An 18,760-nucleotide genomic window follows, 5' to 3' on the forward strand; every position below is an offset into this window, starting at 1 on the left:
TGGCCACATTCTTACATATGGCACCTTTAATTATTTAACAAAAAAAAAAACTGACTATAATACAAACTTAAAATATAGTTTCACATTATTTTTGTCTTGGGCTGTTTTCTATTGTGTTATAACTAGTACAATGGAACCACCCAGCAGAATTTACTCTACATGGATTGAAAAGGTCAATTTAAGTCACATCTCTTGAGATCAGCAATCTTGAGGCTAAAATAACACGACAGTTAGACATGCAAATATGTCCCTTTGTCCTTGCGGCGTTGACTTTTCCTCTCTCCGCCCGCAGTGAAAATATCCACAAATCTAATTGCACAAACGGGAACACTGTGCCGCTGTCGGGAGGTATTTCTGTCGAGTGTGGAGAAAGATAAGCTTTATTCATATTAATGTCACAGGTGATACCCCGCTGTCAAACGAAACGCGGCGACATCGACTAATGTCTGCATCAGATCTCCCCAGATGGGCGGTTTTTACTGTCATTAATATGTCACTTTTCACTCCATGCACGGTGAGCTTTTTGACTCCGTGTGGCTGGGGACACGTGATTTAGTCTGCATCATGGTTTTAAAGAGCACTACACGTTAATGATGGCATGTCCTTCACCAATCTTAGTTCAACCCCTGGCTCTATTGAGACCTATTATGTATGTCTAATTTGCTTGTGGTGGGCTGATAAGTGGCGGTTTGGACCACACAGTGATGGATAGAGTGGGCTCATGTTGTGCTACTGTATAGTGGAGACTCGATGAGGAGGCACATAATTGAGCGTCTGCAGTGCATACTGAAGGATTGGAAGTAGACTATGAATGATGCGGTACAATATACGATATACTTTTGTTGTCCAAATTTGTCTTGGACTCGATTGGTCATAAAATAAATGTGGTTGACCGATGAGGCTGCACGTTTGCTCCCACCTCTGACATCGCCCCGCGTGTGCATGGATGCGTTCTCATACCCAACCTGCCAACATATTTGTATGTATTCATTTCAGAGTGACTGACCGTGTTTGTGCAACAGTGCATGCTTCAAATGTGCGGGCAATGGCTGGAACGTTATTTTAGCTTGATGTAGAGACCTGGGCCTCGCTCATCAGTCAATCGCTGCCAACCGAGTCAGTAGCCGGCCCAGGATGCAGTCCTCCGTTATTGATCCTGGCTCCAGTGATTGATTCCCCAGGGCCCGAGACGTCAGACTCGCTCCTCGAGCTGACTGTCGACGCAATCTGAGTCACGCTCTGTCACTGGGAAAAATGGGAGCAGAGGGGGAAAGAAAAAAAAAACCAAAACAATGAAAGTAACAAGAAAGGTAATGATGGGACCAAAAAGTAGAAAAAGCGACAACAGAAATAATAATAAAAACATTTAAAGTCATTTGTGATTGAAAGGGCAATACTTTAAATCCCCTCCCCTTACCCTGCGGCGACGGCGTACTTATTTATTTGGATTTGTTCATTCATTTATTTATTTATTCATTGATACATCGGTCCATTTGATTCCTATCTACACCGAGTCAAATGGGGGCCGACACTCGGGCTAATTGAGATGCATTTTTAGCATCGGGCTGCTAATCAAAGGCCTTGTGTGCTCAGGTTTTCCATTCGTCCTGAAGGCTGAAATATGCAGCACAGCTAAATTACATATTTATGATGGCTAATGGCCCCTGGTGTCCTATCAGTGCACTGCAATCCATATTTAATAACTTTACCTGTCTGTTTGACTCTCTGGGGAAAATGTCATGCCACTGGCAGTGCAGCAGAGGTTAGATGATGGAAGTGTGTGTGTGTGTGTGTGTGTGTGTGTGTGTGTGTGTGTGTGTGTGTGTGTGTGTGTGTGTGTGTGTGTGTGTGTGTGTGTGTGTGTGTGTGTGTGTGTGTGTGAATGACGGGATCACCTGCTTCCACTTGTTTGACAGAGAGAGAGAAGATGAGTCTTACAGATCGTTTTACAGTTTGTTTACTGTTTTTAAATAAAATATATAATTATTAAATTCATTTTGAATATGAAAATATGTATAAAAAGTTAACCTGGTAAAATTGTAATTGGACACTAAAACCATTCTTTGCTTTTAATGTATTTTTTATATCACTAGGAGAAAGCATGTGTGTCCACAAGGGTTTTTGGACTGTTGACATTTTCTCTCTGAATGCAATAACAATGCACGAGCACCCATCTGTCACCGATGGGCATGTTTGTCTTAAAGTGAGGTGCAGTCAGCTACATTGTTGGCGCTTTGCTGTCTTGAGGTAGCATAAAATCATTGTATTGTAAAAAAAAAAAAAATACAAAATATGCTCTGAAGTGATTCATTCATTGTCTACCACTTTATCCTCCACATGAGGGTCGCAGAGAGCTGGACTCAATCCCAGCTGACATAGAGGGAAAGGTGTGATACGCTCTGGACAGGTCACCAGTCCATCACAGAGTAAACATGCAGACGAACACTCACATTCACATCTACGGTCAATTTAGAGTGTCAAAATGAACCAGCTCGAAAAGGTCGTCAGGCAGACTGGGATACGAACCCAGGTCTTTTTGCTGTGAAACAACAGTGTTAGACACTACTTCGCCTTGTGGATGTTCTGAAGCCAGTGGTGCAAAAAAATTGTCTTGCCTTAGTAGCTGTGTAATGTGCATACTCTCTGCTTTTTACGCATGCAGCAACAATGTGTTACTGTAATGAAGTAGCCGACTGATCAGTCATACTTAAATGGACATGTTTTCTCTGCAGGGTAGCATCAGTTTTCATGCTGCTATAGGTAAATCCACCACTAAATACATGTAACTGCAATTTGCAAATGTGCAAATACACCCAGATGCTTCATCTGGTTTTAAAGTGAATAAGAAGTGACATTTACAAGACCAGGCCCACGTTTGGTGTAGTGTTTAGCACTCTCGCCTTTGCAGCAAGAAGACCCGGTAGATGATGGATGGATGGATGGATTTACAAGACCAAGCACACCTCTTTTGAGCTGTGTGTCCAGTGCTGAAACCTCCACTTATATTCCACCATGGTTAAAAGTGGGTTTGAACACAACCTAAATGCACTTGTCCCATGTGGTTTAGACGCATTAGAATAGACATAAATTGAACACAAAATTTGAAAGACAAAATCTCCATGACTTCTATGAATGAGAGACTTTGCTAAATCACCCCCTCCGTCACCAATAACAATAAAGTGCTCGCCTTGTTTGCTGTCATTAAGAGGTTAACAAACCCTCCCGTGCCTGAAGACCCTGAACTTCTTTTCACCAGGGCTTTCAATGAAGTTTCCTCCCTCCTCACTAACAACATTCACAAAAAGGCACAAGCAGTCAGTGCCTCCATATCCCGTGTGTGTCGCCCTTGTGTCCACTTAAAATCAACTTAACTAGCATGACGTAACGGAATCCTGTCATCCAGAAATAACAACTGAAAACCCTTTTTATTCTTTCAGACTCTTACATAAAAATATGTCTTGAAGTGACACTATTTTGTAATGAGGCCGTGTGTATGTGAAACACTGATTTTGAATACTGTGGAATGTGTGCGTTTGTGTCAAGCATGCTGATTTTGTCTCTTCAGTACCTTGGTTTTCTTATTTGGTGGTGTTAGATGGGACTGGGGTGGGGGGGGTTTAAAATTAAATGAAACTTATAAGGGGCTTTCTGACTTAATTTAGGGGAATTATCATGGTATCGGTCAATCACTGTGACAGATTTAGACCATCAGGAGAAAAAAAGAATGAGAGGTCAGCGAGAGGGAGAGAGAGCAAAGAGCAGATCAACAGAGTGATGAGTCTGTCATTTTGTTTGCCCACTCGTTTCCTAAAGCTGGTCAAAGACCCTGATCCAATCCACAAACCCTCTGTATCTCCTCAGCCATGCCACGGTTTCCCCTCATCCAATTGTCCAGCTGGAGAAAAGACTGCCATCATGTCACCACTGGTGCCTCTGTAGTACACAAAAAACCACCAAGAGTTTTAGTCTAATGCTCTTTGAAGATTAACTTTTACAGCTCAGTATCTCTACAAAAAAAATATCTGATAATGCAGCCCATGCCAATACAAGTGTGATTGTCTTTTAAAATTTATTTTATCAATTCATAAAAACAGCAACAGTCTCATTACTTAAATTGCTTTCATTTTACTGCAACGCATTATATCCTTTTATTGATATTGTTCATACCCAAGTCTATATTTCTCCCTGCTGTTATTACTTAACAAATGCATGTCATTGCGTCATCATTATGGATGAGTGATGTACTGTACAATTATCATCGTCAGGATTTAATCAGTGCTAAGTGATCTTGGTTGTCCTCACAGTCTCTACTAATCAGCAATGTGAGAGGTCACGTTAGGGCCCAGTTAAATGATAAAGATGATCAAGGTAGAACTCCTTTACTTCATGTTGTCTAATGTAAAATTAAATTAGGTGGTTTTAAAATAATGTGTTCTTCTCTCAAAGCAGATGTAAAATATTTATTGTCCAATTCTGTGCAGAATCTGGAGGCAAGTTAGTCTTTGTATGCGTCACATGCGCTTGTGCTCATTATGTAATTCTCCTATACAGCTGCTTAGTGATGTTGTCAAAGCCGACCGCTTTACAGCAGCTGGGTTATGTCCATATAGTTCATTATTATTATGCAGACACATTTTAATCATTAAACAACAATGGCTGCCATGTGACAAAATGTCTGACAGTTCTTCTCTTCTCTTGTTAGGACAGCCTAAAACGAGTCTCTGGCTCAGCAGAAGAAAAAAATGAAAAGAAACTGGGTCTACAGATCTATTGTTGATGGTCGAGGTTCTTGTAGTTTCTATAGAATGATTCCAGATGTGGAAATATTTAGTTTTGGGCTCATGGCGTGGTGTCTACATACCAATGTGTCCTTGGGCAAGACACTTAACCCCAAGTTTGTGTGAATGGGTGAATGGCAAAATTGTGGTGTAAAGCAGCTTTGAGTGGTCATCAAGACTAGAAAAGTGCTTTATGAATACAGACCATTTACCAATCACTCACTCTAGATATCAGATTGTTTTACTTGACTGCAAAATCCACTTTTTAATCATTCAAATCCTTATATTTGGGACTTTTGGAGGCCCTATCAGTCAGCAAAGTGTGAAAAAAGATGACTCATACATGTTTTTGTGGTCCTCAGTCTAAGTACAGGAGATAAAACACGCGATGTTGACTTCCTGGAATTGTTGTCCCGCGGAGCTCCGCTTTGTCCGTAAAACACGTGAGAGTGCAGGCGAGGGCAACGGCATCTGAAAACTGGAATTCCGCGAAAAGTTCTATTCTTGGCTCCACAGTGCAGCACAGAGTTCTACACAAACTTCCAGCCTCAGAGGATTTATGACAGCAATGTGCTTGCTAGAGCCTGCAAATGATCACTTTTCCGAATGCTAACTGCTGTTAGCTCCCAGAAGCCTCTGTGGCTGATGTAATTTCCTGTCCCTTAAGTTTTGTTTTCCTTTTTTTAAGGTGGACCTGTAAGGTGGACCTTTAAGGTGGACCTTTAAGGTGGACCTTTAAGGTGGACCTTTAAGGTGGACCTTTAAGGTGGCCCTTTAAGGTGGCCCTAAAGAGATACTAGTAAACCGAGTGTTCTGAACAGGGCTGTTTTGGCAGGGTGATTGAACTGCTGTGGTGCTTCATCCTTATGGTATTTTGACCAAAGCATTTCACAGACATGTTCATTAGACACCAGGGAACTAGTCATTCCCATGGTCAAGCTGTGTACTCAATTAAAGTCAAATCATGTTCACACAGGAGAAACAGCTCGCGACACCTGCATTATAAATTTAAACTGGGCACAAAACATGGTGCCATGTGTGTCGGTGCTTGTTTAGACCACACATTGTCAGAAACCTGTGCAGCCGTTTAAGTGTTCAACAGCAGAGGAGCAATCTGCCACAGATAATGCTTGATTGTTGTTGTAGAGACTGACCCAGAGTGGTGACCATAGAGCTCGGGGGTTGATGGTTTCGAAAGGTTAATGAAATGGAGAGACGGTGAGACGGGGGGGAATAATTGTTGTCATCCAGTGTCTGCAGCGAGAGGCTGCTGATGAAACAATTAGAACAAAATGAATCATTTTGTGAAATGCTTCCGTCTCACACATTCCCTCTCTGTCTCATTCAGCGTCTGATCCAAGCTCGTGTCTGAATGTTCTCATGAATGAACTGTTTCACATTCATTTGATAGATGACTGAGCAGCTCGGTGCTATCACTAACACACACACACACACTGGTCCTTATTCTCAGGTTACTGCAAAATAACATCTCTGGGACCTTTTTAAATCTGAACAATCTCCTTTGGGACCCTGCTGTGGCAGCAGTTGAAGTGGATGCCACTGCAGATATTATAACAAGTTACTGCGACAGCAGAGGTATTATAATATAATGCGAGTGAAGATTTACAGCTTATTCCATCTTAACAAATACAAGAATAATCTAAAAGTTGGTATCAGATGCCAGTTTAACTAGAGAGCAGATTTATTACTTTCCTTTAAGAGGATGCTGGGAATAAATCTGCCCATTAGTCAAACCACTGAAATGGTTCCTCACAAGGGGTTCACCCAATATTGATCTTCCTTTGGTTGAATTGATCAGATTGTACCAACAAAGGCTAGCAGCGCTCTAATTGGTCGATCAATTTAGTAGTTGAATAAGCAGCAGAGCAAAGATATGTGGTAATTAGGCGGGTTAGTCATAGAGCGAATCTAAGATAACGGGGAAAAGAAAGACGAAAGATAATTTATGCGTCCTTTGATCACAGGGAATAATAAATAATAGCTACCTCTGACAACGAAACTCAGGGGATTATCTGACATAGATCTGGTTATCCCCGTGACAAATCTTTGTTTTAGTTGTAAACATGACAACCACACACTGTTCTGTCCGGACAAATGAACAAATGCTAACATACGAGGTGTTATACGTCTGTATTGTTCTCATTCAGAGGAGAAAAGTTGAGTATTTGTACAGTATTTGTTCTGTATAGCGGAGTTCACAGTGGAAAATGCACTTTTAAACATCGCCATCATTTACCACAGTGCCACTATCACCTGTGACTTATCGCGTTGTACTTTTAGGAGAACACTCGCCCTGAGAGACGGGACAAATTTATACTGTTCTGTGAAAATAATATTCTACTAAAGCATTTTTTGAGGCAGCTTTGTCGCTTTCACAAATCATACACACCAAATTTACATCACCACCACCACCAACAACACACCAGATTGAACCAGTGATTAAAAATGTCAGAGACACGAGTGTGGACAGGCAGGTAATACAAATAAAAAAAAAAAGATGGGGCTTTAAATTTTAAATGGAGTTTAAAGACGGAGCGAGGGGGGGGAAAAGTGAGGGCAGGATATATGAAGATGAAGTGTGAGCGGAGGAAAGAGGACGCCCGCCGTGACATGGAGAAATGAGAAACCTGTTGAGGGAGACGTTTAGTCATCGCCACGCGGGGAGTTGGCTCGGTCCCAAACCTCCTCATTAACATTTTTTTTATTACTCCATCTTTTCCAAAGTAAAGGACGGCACCCACGGGGCGGGAGGGCGGGTGGAGTGGTGGCGAGAGAGAGAGAGAGAGAGAGAGGGAGGAAGACCACGCGTCAGATTTATATGACATTTAGAAATTGAGACTACATCTCATTATCATGTGCTATAGTTTATTGTGCCGGGATGTCAAATGAAAAAAATGGAGGCGAGGAGGGATGGAGGGGTTGGCTGCTGAGCCATCAAAGCTGCTCTCCGCAGCAGCCTGCCAACACTGGTGTCTGCTCGCTCTCACAAACTTGATAACCCGAACGCAGACACAGACACACAAAGAAATCCCAGCTCTTTGTACATCAAACAGAAATGAACAACTAAATCAGAAAAAGGAGCTGAAATTAGAAATGGGATCAATAGATATATTAAACAGGCTGTAGATGACTCCAATTATGTCATGTGGGGTGCTTGTGTGTCTACGCACAGTGAGAGTTTGATGAGAAAAAGTTGAAAAAGTGCATCCTGGGGTTAGCCCCCGGACCTTGATTTCCATTTGTCTGTCATTGCCTGCTGGTGAAGCCCTCTTCCACCACATGGCTGAATTGATTTTCTGCAGTGTAGCACCGCAGGCTGTTACACCTGAAATGCGAACTAAGTTATGCAGGCGAGTGGAACATGGAAACACAAGTGTACAAGTGCAGCCACTCAGGGAAAGTCTTATGAGAGCCTTTGTTGATGCATCAATGCCAAGCTGTCTTTTCCAGCTCGTAAATTAGTTTTATTTTTCCCTCTGCTATCTTTTGTTCCTTTTTGAACAGCTTACAACAACAAAAGTGTTGACTGTTTGCACAACAGTTAGTAAATATTATTCCTACCGACTGCACCGCATTGTGTATGCTGATGTGATAGAAAGACAAGAAATGTGAATCAGAGGGAAGGTGTGGAGGGAAATGTAGACAGGCAATAAAAAAAAAAAATAGAGGCTCCGCTTGTGCATGTGTTTTATTAAGTCTAAGAGGGGATGCAGCAGGTATCCAGTGTGCTTGATTGCACCCCTGATTTGATCTGCAATGATGATGCATCATTTGCTTTTAGGAAAATTACAAATACTGCTTAGTGCTTGAAATAGCACAGTGGTTTTAAAATGCGGAATTTTGATATGGCCTATAGACCTGCTGCACTCCATTGCAGCTGGTGATTTTCACTTAGCCTTGTATCCTCGTGGCCTGTGGTGCAGTTCAAAGGAATCTCTCTGCAAGGGCTTCCATTCATGCTGAAACAGTGGATAATAACAGTCTTGATTTTATTTGAGGCAAGGCACGAGAAATACCTGTGAAGTTGAGGGCAGTGTTCTGCATCAATGACTAAAGGCAATCGGCCTCAGAGTGTGAAGCAGCGTTGCGGTCCCTACTTCATAATTTTTTTTTTGATGTTTATATTCAGGCAGTCTAGAGGTGATGTGAAAGGCGGTAGAAGTTGAGATCAAAACAGATGATGCACATCCAGGCAGATCTGTGTGAGCAGGATTCCATAAATGAGCGAACTATAGGATGCTTCTGGTTTCCGCAATGTTTTCAGAATTTTAAGATGAGAAGAGGCTGCTGGCAAGATTAAAGGTGCCTTATCCTGCGTATGCAGGCTCCCACAAGTGCACAGTATGTAAAGTGTTGTGGGGGAAAAAGGGTCTTCCAGTGTCAGCAGGTTGCAACGCTTAAAGAGTTTGGTAGAGTTTCAGGATTATTTTTGCATTGTTATTTTTCAACACGGCAATAAATATAATTATAATGTAATAATAAGTACAACATGAACACATTTTAATTATTGGTTGTATTGCACAGGCCCTGAACTAATCACTATCCTACCAGCTCAGTGTTTCATTAAGGAACTTGCAAGTAATTATCCTGTTTCCTGTCTTCTGCATCTGCATGTATGTAGATCCACGGCTGTGTGTGTGTGGTCCATCGTTTCACGTCACTGATCTTGTGCTGCACAGCAACACAAAGCTGCTGCACCAGATTTTTCCACCTACAGTCTGTCAGTTACGCCTACAGTAGCTTGTCACTTGCTTGGAACTTTGTTGAGTCTTTCAGAGAAAAATACTAAAATCTCCATTTGGAGCACAGGACCATGGAGCTGAGCCATTATGATTAAATAACATCACATTTTTACAACAGTGAAGTTATATCCTAGATTCAAGGTAAGTACGTTGATCTCAGTTTCAAATCATTTTTGTCCATTAAATCAACCCCCCCCCCCCCCATGTAAAGGTCCGATATTATGCAAAATCAACTTTTTAATCATTTTAATACTTATATTTGGGACTCTGGAGGCCCTACCAGTCGCCAAAGTGTGAAAAAAGATGACTCACTCATGTTTGTGTGGTCCTCCTCAGTCTAAGTACAGGAGATAAAACACGCGTTGTTGACTTCCGCGCTCATCGGGACATCACAAGATGCTAAATTCCCTGAATTGTTGTCTCACGGTGCTCTGCTTTGTCCGTAAAACAAGCGAGAGTGCTGTCGAGGGCAACGGTATCAGAAAACTGGAAGTCCGCTAAGTCTGTGAAAAGTTATACTCTTGGCTCCACAGTGCAGCACAGAGTTCTACACAAACTTCCAGCCTCAGAGGATTTATCTGTCCAGTGGATACATGTTATATATGACAGCAATGTTCCTGCTAGAGCCTGCAAATGATCACTTTTCCAAATGCTAACTGCTGTTAGCTCCCAGTAGCCTCTGTGGCTGATGTTATTTCCTGTCCCCTAAGTTTCGTTTTTATTTTTTTTTTTAAGGTGGACCTTTAAGGTGGACTTAAAGGACTTAAACAGAGTGTTCTGAACAGGGCTGTTTTGGCAGGGTGATTGAACTGCTGTGGTGCTTCATCCTTATGGTATTTTGACCAAAGCATGTCACAGACGTGTTCATTTGGACACCAGGGAACTAGTTTAACTTGGAGCCATAGATATAATATGGGACCTTTAAAGGCAGCATGTTGTGTGTTGGCTGTATTCAAGACCTCCAATTCCAATTAAGTAACTCCAACAAGTAAAACGTAGACAAATTGTTCAACCTGCAAAGTGTGGAGCTTCATCTATATTAATCATCCCTTGGTCCTGACTCATGAGAAACAAAAACACAACAAGAATAACCCTTTCGACCTGGCATCTGCTCCCCATACCACACACTTGCACCTAGAAATATCTACTTGGGTTTATTTCTAAAATCAATAGAAACAAAAGAAGCAGGTGGCTCTGGGGTCATTTCACCGGGGGAATTGAGCCCTCTACAGTTTTAATGTAACATCCAGCTCCCGGAAGGCAGATGGATTAATTATTGAGGTTGAGCGCACACACAAATGCCACTGTAAAACAGGGGCCATTGTTTTGTGAAATGTGAAAGGATGGAGGATGATGAGTTTCTGCTTTCAGGGATTAAACAGGTTATTAGGACTTCCCTGTAAAAATACAAAAGCAGTTCCTAAAACACCACTTTCTAAAGGGCACAGAGAGATTATCTGATAGTTTTTAATTTGTGTTTTTTTGAGTTATTACCTCTTATCTTTAATGCGTGGACAACATTTGTCTTCCGGGCCTGTCGCAATGCCTCATTTACACTTCCTCCTCCTCCCGTTGAGTCTACCTTTGCAGGCTCCTCCTCCTCCGTCTCCCTCTCCTCTCGTCCATTTCTCAGAGTCACTGAGGACATTCAGTGACTCATGACTGGTCTTCTTTGCCGTGTTGGTGTGATGGAGTGAGTGTTGTGACGGCGGTCCACTCAGCAGGCGTGTGGGCTCGGGTCAGTTTATAATGGAGTTAATGAGCATCGGCACAAATGAGCGTTTAATGGGCCCTCTGTCTACCTGCGGCTACAACAGAAGTGATGTGGTGACAAACGCAGATGAGATCCAAGAAGACAATTTGAGGAAAAGTACAAATGTTCTTGTAGTCTCACATAATTTGGAACAACTTGATATTTAGAGTTGAAGATTTGCATTTGACCTTGAGAGTTGATGGATGGTCCAAAGCCAACTCGGCCAAATTGCGAGAGCATTTTGACAATAAAGTGGTCTGTTTTATGTTCACATTAGCATTGCTAACCTTTTACAGAATTAGATTTATCATAATTATGTACTTGTATGCATGTCTGCTGCAGATAAATTGTTTGAATTTGTACTGTGCCTTGTGTTTTTATTTAATCAGTTCAGTGCTATTAATGAATTATATGGGGGTTTAAACCCCTTTCTTTGTAGCCCAACAAAGGAAACTTTAATTTTTAACGGAAAATTGCATTAAAATATGAAATATGCACCTGGCTTTTAATCAATCAGTGTTTAATAACATGGTAATGTATTCATTTTAACCTTTAATGGGCACTGCGTGCTCACACATTCTTTCATCATATCCTCAATCTTTGAGGCCCACTTCCAATATCAACGTGAACTGAACAGGAAATCACTTTTGCAAGATTAATGACACAAAGCTCAAAAAGCTTCGTAAAATATGAAGGAAAAAAACAAAACTCTTTTTAATATCATTAAACTAATAGAATTCAGACGATTCTAATGGTCACGACTTTATGAAAGGGGCTGAAATTGCACATCCTTTCTCAGGTCCACCTTTTACTTTTACACTTCATTTGCTATTGTGAGTTCCTGTAATTCACAAAACGACTTGATGCCGTAAAGGATTTATGAATGGTTAAGCACCAATTGTTCGAGACAAGCTGACACTTTGTCACTTGCAGGCACTTCTGCAGCAGCAGCCAACAGGCTCCTTCACAATCTTTCCTCCTGAATGAGTTTTCTGCTCGACACACAATAAAACGTGTGCAAACAGCTTGCTGGGCGCATGAACTCCACAGAGAAGTATCACCTTTTGTCTGAGATTATTTGTCTTTTAAACTACTCTAGCAAAGCTGAATGTTACCTGCAGAACTGGAGCTCAAGTTTAGTCTTTCAGTTCTTGCGAGGGCATCTCCACAAACTACAGGCACATCTGGGACATCTAATTCTTGGCTTTTGCCTTTATGGCTTCCTTTATGCCTTCTTTGGTCACCAGATACTGCACATGCAGCACCAGGTTGGCAGTTCAAATCCCACCTGAACTGTTTACCGTCATGACAACCGAACTGTGTCACTGAGTTGCCTTTTAAAAAAAAAAAGGATCGTCTCACCGGTCATATACATTAGTGTGCGTCTTCTTATCAAAGTAGTAATGTTTAACCACGTGTGCTTTTGTTTCCTCAGAGTGCCGCGAGGTGTTGTTACCCATGATGCTGCGGGAGTTGAGTGGCGCACTGGCCAGTATGGCTGATGGCCCTCACGACGAGAGGAGAAACAGTCTGGAACTGCTCAACAACATTCTGGAAGTCCTCAGTCGGGACAATGTGGTGAGACACACACACACACAGAAAGCCTTTTAGTAAGACACACAAATGAGTGTCTTTTAGCTGCAGTCCTCTGAATTGTTTTAGAGCAGATCTTTGTAAACTGTGCGGTGATGTTAAAGAACAACCTGAGACCCAATTACCTATAGGTCAGGTATACTGTAGATGTGTTTTATAAAGTGTGGTGTGAACATTTTTACAGTAAGATCTTTACGAACACATTGTTTCACTGTATTGCAAATAGCAAAATCGACTCCAACCATCGCCTCTACCTGGCTTTTTCCTCTCTCTCTACATTGTTACCTCATTTCTCCTCTCATTTCCTTCGAGACTTTTTCATTCAGAGGCCATCCGTGTAGTTTTCCCCCAGCATGCACACGGCAATCTCAACCCTTTACAATGTCCAAGATTCATTTCGCTGCTGAAATGTGTTTTTTTTTTTCCCCCACTCACTTGGTGGCAGATGTTGTCTCCCACTGACGATCAAATGTCAGTGGGAGACAAAATCACATCCTCAGTCATCACATTAGGAGCAGCTCCAGTGACCCACTCTGATTCCGTGGGCGAGCAGTGGCAACACAGCTCCAAGTGTGTATTTAGACGGTCTGCTTTACAATCGAAAATACCCAGTATAATAATGCCACAAAAAACAAAGCAGGTCACAGAAACTGGTGAGTGACTGAACTGAAATTATGAGGGTAAACGTATTCCTCAACAATATTGTTGATCTGTTGAAATTAAATCCAGGTAACTCTCAAACTAAACATCTTTATTATCCACAGTATCCATTTGAGGGCTTTTTAATTGCTTCTTGCAAGTTGTTGACAACCTGCTGAGTCTTTGAAGTGAAGGTATGCTGTTTAAGAGCCCCATTCATTTGGGTAGCGCTAATGAGACTTCAGCCTTCAGGAGAGAGACGGCGATATGAGAGGGAGAAGTAATGAATGGAGTGGGGAGAGTTGGATGACGAGAGTCGGCGTCGGGGAAACCAAAGCAGGACGTGGCAGAGGGTTTCAAATTTAACCTCTATTTATACAGGTGATACCATAGAGGAATGGGGTCTCGTGTTTAAGAGGTAAAATCATGTAAAGACCACAGAACCAGTGACGAGCGGCAAGACTACGATCTGCTCCTGGGTGACATAACCATAAAGTTTAATATCCTAGCAGCCATTTTGTGGGAAGAAGTGGGAAGCTCAAATAAGCATAGGAATAAGAATAATATTGTCACACAGCTGTGTCCCAAATTAAAATCTCATCATTATGTTCTCACGGCTTCTTGATTGATCAGTAACGGATAACGTGATGGATAGGAAATATCTGGATGGACATGGGTCATACTCCATAATATATACGTGCACTTTCTACTCCAAATAAATGTGTCTAAATATGCATTGATGTTTCAGAATAAAGACATATCTCCTATGTTATAGTCATGCCAAACTGAAGTGATTAAATGCTAATGATGTAATTGGGAAACACAAATGTGGTTCTATCTTGATGCGTGGTTTGTTCTCTCCCCAGATGTTTTTTTTATGTCAATTTTCTTTCCTGTTGTCATTTGTCATCATTTGGCATCCAGATATACGTCATGTAGAGTCACCAGCAGTGTTTTTGGTAATTACTCAGACTTCCTGGTGGGGGTGAAGTTTTGCACTGGAGCATTAAGTGTTATAGACACTTTGAGAGAGAGAAAGTTCTGCCTCTGATGTATATCATTATTGAACAAATAATGTGCTTAAATTCACTCAGAGAAAGACAAACCAATGCACTTGCATATATCATCCTGCACATACATTGCAATGATTGCATCACCTCTGCATGGCTGTGATCTTTACGCTGCAGACGCTGAAAACACTAATCATCAACACTGATGTGTTATCTGGAAAAAGCCCAAAAAGCAAACTATGTATGATCAGGTTTTTTTTTTTTTTTTTTTTTTTTACACTTCTCAGATAAAAATGAGCATAAGCAGAAGAGGCCAGATAAAGATAAACTGCTCATGGCCATGCAGGAATGATGAAAGCAAATGTGAATGGAGCGGAAGTTAACAGATATGAAAGAAAAGAAAGACAAGGGGAGCTGGAGAAAGTCTTAAATCTGAAGGAGTTGGAGATATGCAGCACATAAAATGAATAATAAAAGCAACAGAGAGAGAGGAAATTGTGGCGCTGCTCCTTTATTTTTTTATTTATTTTTTTTACTTTCTTTGACTCTCTTCTACTCTGGGTGGTACCTGATGAAGTTGTCGCCTCACAGAGAACTCCAAGAAATAGAAAGAGACTCACAAAGACAAACAGAGATGTAAGACAAGATGATGCAATAGACCAATGCCCATGTCAGTGGGCACAGAGTTTGTGTTGAATACTTAAGTAACTCCTGTGTGTGTGTGTGTGCAGCTGTGAGGGCGAGTAAAGGGATGATGCTAACAGAGGAAGACGGAAAGACATGACTCATTAGAGCTTTTTCTCTCTCTTTCATCCCACCTCCAAAACAGTGTTTTCTGTGTGTGTGTGTGTGTGTGTGTGTGTGTGGTATCATGATGCCATAAAGTTGATGCACTTGTGCAATTTGGAAGAAATTAAGAGATCTTTGACTAGCCACACACACACAAACACACACACGCACAGAGATGGCTCTCTGAGTGAACGTCTCTTCATGCAACAAACACAATGTGTGTTTTGAAATCATTTTTACCTGCTTTATGCTTGGCTGAACAGATCTTACAAGGACACAACGCACTAACGGACACACACACACATAATTGGGTCAGAATAGACATGGACACACAAATGCATGGAGCTGCATTAACTCGTTTGATGGAGCAGATGCTTCTCTTGTGAGTTACTTCCAGTCTGAGTCGGCCTCTGTTGACTGACGTCATTGTAGTATTGTGTGTCCGTGTGCTTGAAGCCATGTGTCCAGAAAAAATGTTTTCAGACTTCACAGGTCATTAGACTACGGTGGCCCTGAGGTAAAAAACACAAATGCAAATCGAAAAACACAAACATACATCAGAAAATGCAAATAACAAAACACAAATCAAAAAACACAAATAAATGAACTCAAAACAGAAACGCAAATCAAAAAACGCAAACACAATGGTCGATCGCGGGGACATACCTCCTCCGTTTTGAGTTAATGTTTTTGTGTTTTGTGATTTACGTTTGTGTTTTGCACCTCAGGGCCACCGTATTAAACACACTAAACACAGTACTTTACATTTCAAGTGAGTTTCCATGATTTCTTAAGCTCTAAATGTCTTTTCAGCTGCTCCCATGCCATACTGTATGTCCCAACGACTCCAAATGAATTCCAAATTGCAGAGCAATAACTTGACACAACATCCTAACATTGATTTTAGAGCCTCTTAAATGTTATATGGATATTTCTCCTTTTGGTATTATTTTATTTGAATGTAAATATAAAAGTAGGTCTGTTTAATTGCTTCCATTTAATGTGAACCACTGATTTTAAACCAAATACCAAATTATATTACCTCAGTGGATGCCCAGGGCTCACATGTTTGTTTTGGTTTTTCAGTGCCTCTTATATTTTACATGACTCTAAACCAAAGCCATATTACATTATAAACCTAGGCCACCGGGACACATCTCTTTGTACTGGACTGTAGTGCTAAAGTACCCACAGTCTAATATTTGTGAAAATATGACTTGCGTTAAGGTGCCAATGTTGACGTCTACCATCAAATCTAAATATTAGAAAACCAGGAAATGGTAGCTTTCATAGGGAAAGGTCTGCGTACAAAGACAGACAGACTGTTCAATGCGTCTCATCATCACTATCCTTTCCCTCTGGGCAGATGGAGGAAAAGAAAAATGTAATAAAAGTGGCTTCAAAGGGAAAGGAACAGTAGAAATGTGAAAGCAGGTCTGCACAGAAAGATCCACATTCTCACGTGTCGGGGTTTGAGCCTTTTCAGGTTCAAACATCCACACTGATGATGATTAACTTAATCTGCTGGTGAGGCACATTTTCTGGAAAGTGAGCAGAATTTCTGACTCAGAAAAGTGTTTTTAATTTAATCAGCCACCCTTTTCCCTCTAATGGAACTCACAGTTATGCATAATATCCAAAGTTCTGTTGAGGAAGGGGGAGTTCTGACATGTTCCTGGATGCAGCGCCAACGTTATCTTGGAGTGGATGCTGCAGGACCTGCTCTGCCTCGTGTTTAGACTCACAGAAGAACAGTATAACAACCTTTGTCATTTGTGTTATCTTTTTTTTTTTCTCTCAGGGGGAAACATTTCAGCACATCCAGGACATTGTCGTGTCTCTGCTGAGGATCATAAACCAGACAGTAATCACAATGGGCCGTGAACACGCTCTCATTGTAAGTACATGCAACTTTGCATATATTCTGGTTGACTCTGTAAACACGTGCTTTCACTTCTGTCGGCCGCGCAGTTGCACTCGGAAACATAAAGTATGTTTTGACGACGGATGCATGTATATTTCCAAAGACACACGCTTTTATTGTACATAGAAGAGAAAGGACAGTAAGAGAGGGCTCACACTGTTATGGGACAGCTTATTAAAAAAAGCATGGACAGGATGTTTCGGGGCCGTACACACGAAAACAAGTACAGGAGCATCTGCTACAGTTTTTTTGTTATTTTTTGTAATATTGGCTTTTTACCACACGGAACAGGTGTTTTGATGAGCACTGAAATGCTTATTTTTGAAAATAATCTCAAAAAAGCCACTGTTGCATTTTGGTGTAGACGACCAATACATTACTTTGGGGGAAAAAACGATGTCATAGTCTCACCTCTCTCTTGCTCTTGCATTCACCATCGCTGTCTTTGTCATCTCCCTCTTTCGCCCTTAGTATAACTTATATTTTCTCGGTTCATTCTGTCTCTCTTTCTGTGATTGTATACATCGTAATGTATACTTTTTGGAATAAAGCTTTCTTTAGGTGTCTCCTTCTCCGTTTTTGGTGTATTTCTGTAACAAATACAGGCCTGGCATATATGTACTGCAGCTTTTTAAAGCGTTTTTCTGATTCTGACAAACTGATTTTGGAGGTAAAGTTTTGTTTTTCCACGCGGATAAGGTCCTGAATACAGACCGAGTAATTAATATTTGCGATGTTATCCGAGATTGTAATTGGTGGCTGTTATTCAGTGGGAAGCAGCTGAAGGCAGACTCTTGTGGGATTAGTGGTGAGGCTTTAAACTGCTGTGAAGTAAGCATTGGTGTGTGCCTGTGTGAATATTGCAGGTGTGTGTTTCTAACAGGCATAGACCCATGCGGAATAGTAATTGGTTTTTGTTGCACTGCTGTAGCCAGATGAAACAGATCGCAGTGGCATTGAAGTCCCCACCAACTTTATTGGAACAATGAGGCCGGTTCCATTATATTGGCTGTACACTGATAATGTTTGGTGTTGACACTTGATGAATATAAGACCATAAGAGATCAGCATTTCAGCTTTTATTTACAGGTATTTATACCTGTTTTTTATAGGAATTCTTTTGCAAATCCTGTGCATCCTCTGTAATCTGGTTAAACGCATGCTGAATAGGGTTTAAGTCTGAAGGTTTACTTGTATGATGAAAGATCTCCCTAACATTTTGGATGAATATCTCTTTAAGCTGGTAGACAAAAATGTTTCTGTAAAATTCTTCCAAGTTACATCATCACTGACGATCAAAGAGCCCATCCCAGAAAAAGCTCAAACCGTGACATTGTGCCATGACACCATGTTTCACAGAAGAGCCTGTGTGTTTGGGATCATGAGAAGATCCTTTCTTTGTCCACACTTTAGCCTTTCCATTAAAAGTTTAATCTTCGATTTATCAGTCCATTAAACTATGTCCCAAAACTTTGAGCCTTATCTCTGTACTGTACCAGTCGGGCATGTAG

The 18,760-nt window shown here is 41.2% G+C and overlaps 1 protein-coding gene across 1 annotated transcript in view; it reads left to right on the forward strand.

Moving 5' to 3' along the window:
* dock2 (dedicator of cytokinesis 2) overlaps positions 1 to 18,760 on the forward strand; it is a gene marked incomplete at its 5' end in the record, with an annotated part of 92,809 nt that overhangs the window by 25,316 nt on the left and 48,733 nt on the right. The window contains 2 exons of the mRNA XM_083890627.1: positions 12,730 to 12,872; positions 17,127 to 17,222. Of these exons, the coding sequence (XP_083746753.1) occupies positions 12,730 to 12,872; positions 17,127 to 17,222 (239 nt within the window). The remainder of the gene's footprint in view (positions 1 to 12,729; positions 12,873 to 17,126; positions 17,223 to 18,760) is intronic.

Source organism: Microchirus variegatus (genome assembly GCF_963457635.1).
Source record: "Microchirus variegatus genome assembly, chromosome: 6".
Lineage (NCBI taxonomy): Eukaryota > Metazoa > Chordata > Actinopteri > Pleuronectiformes > Soleidae > Microchirus > Microchirus variegatus.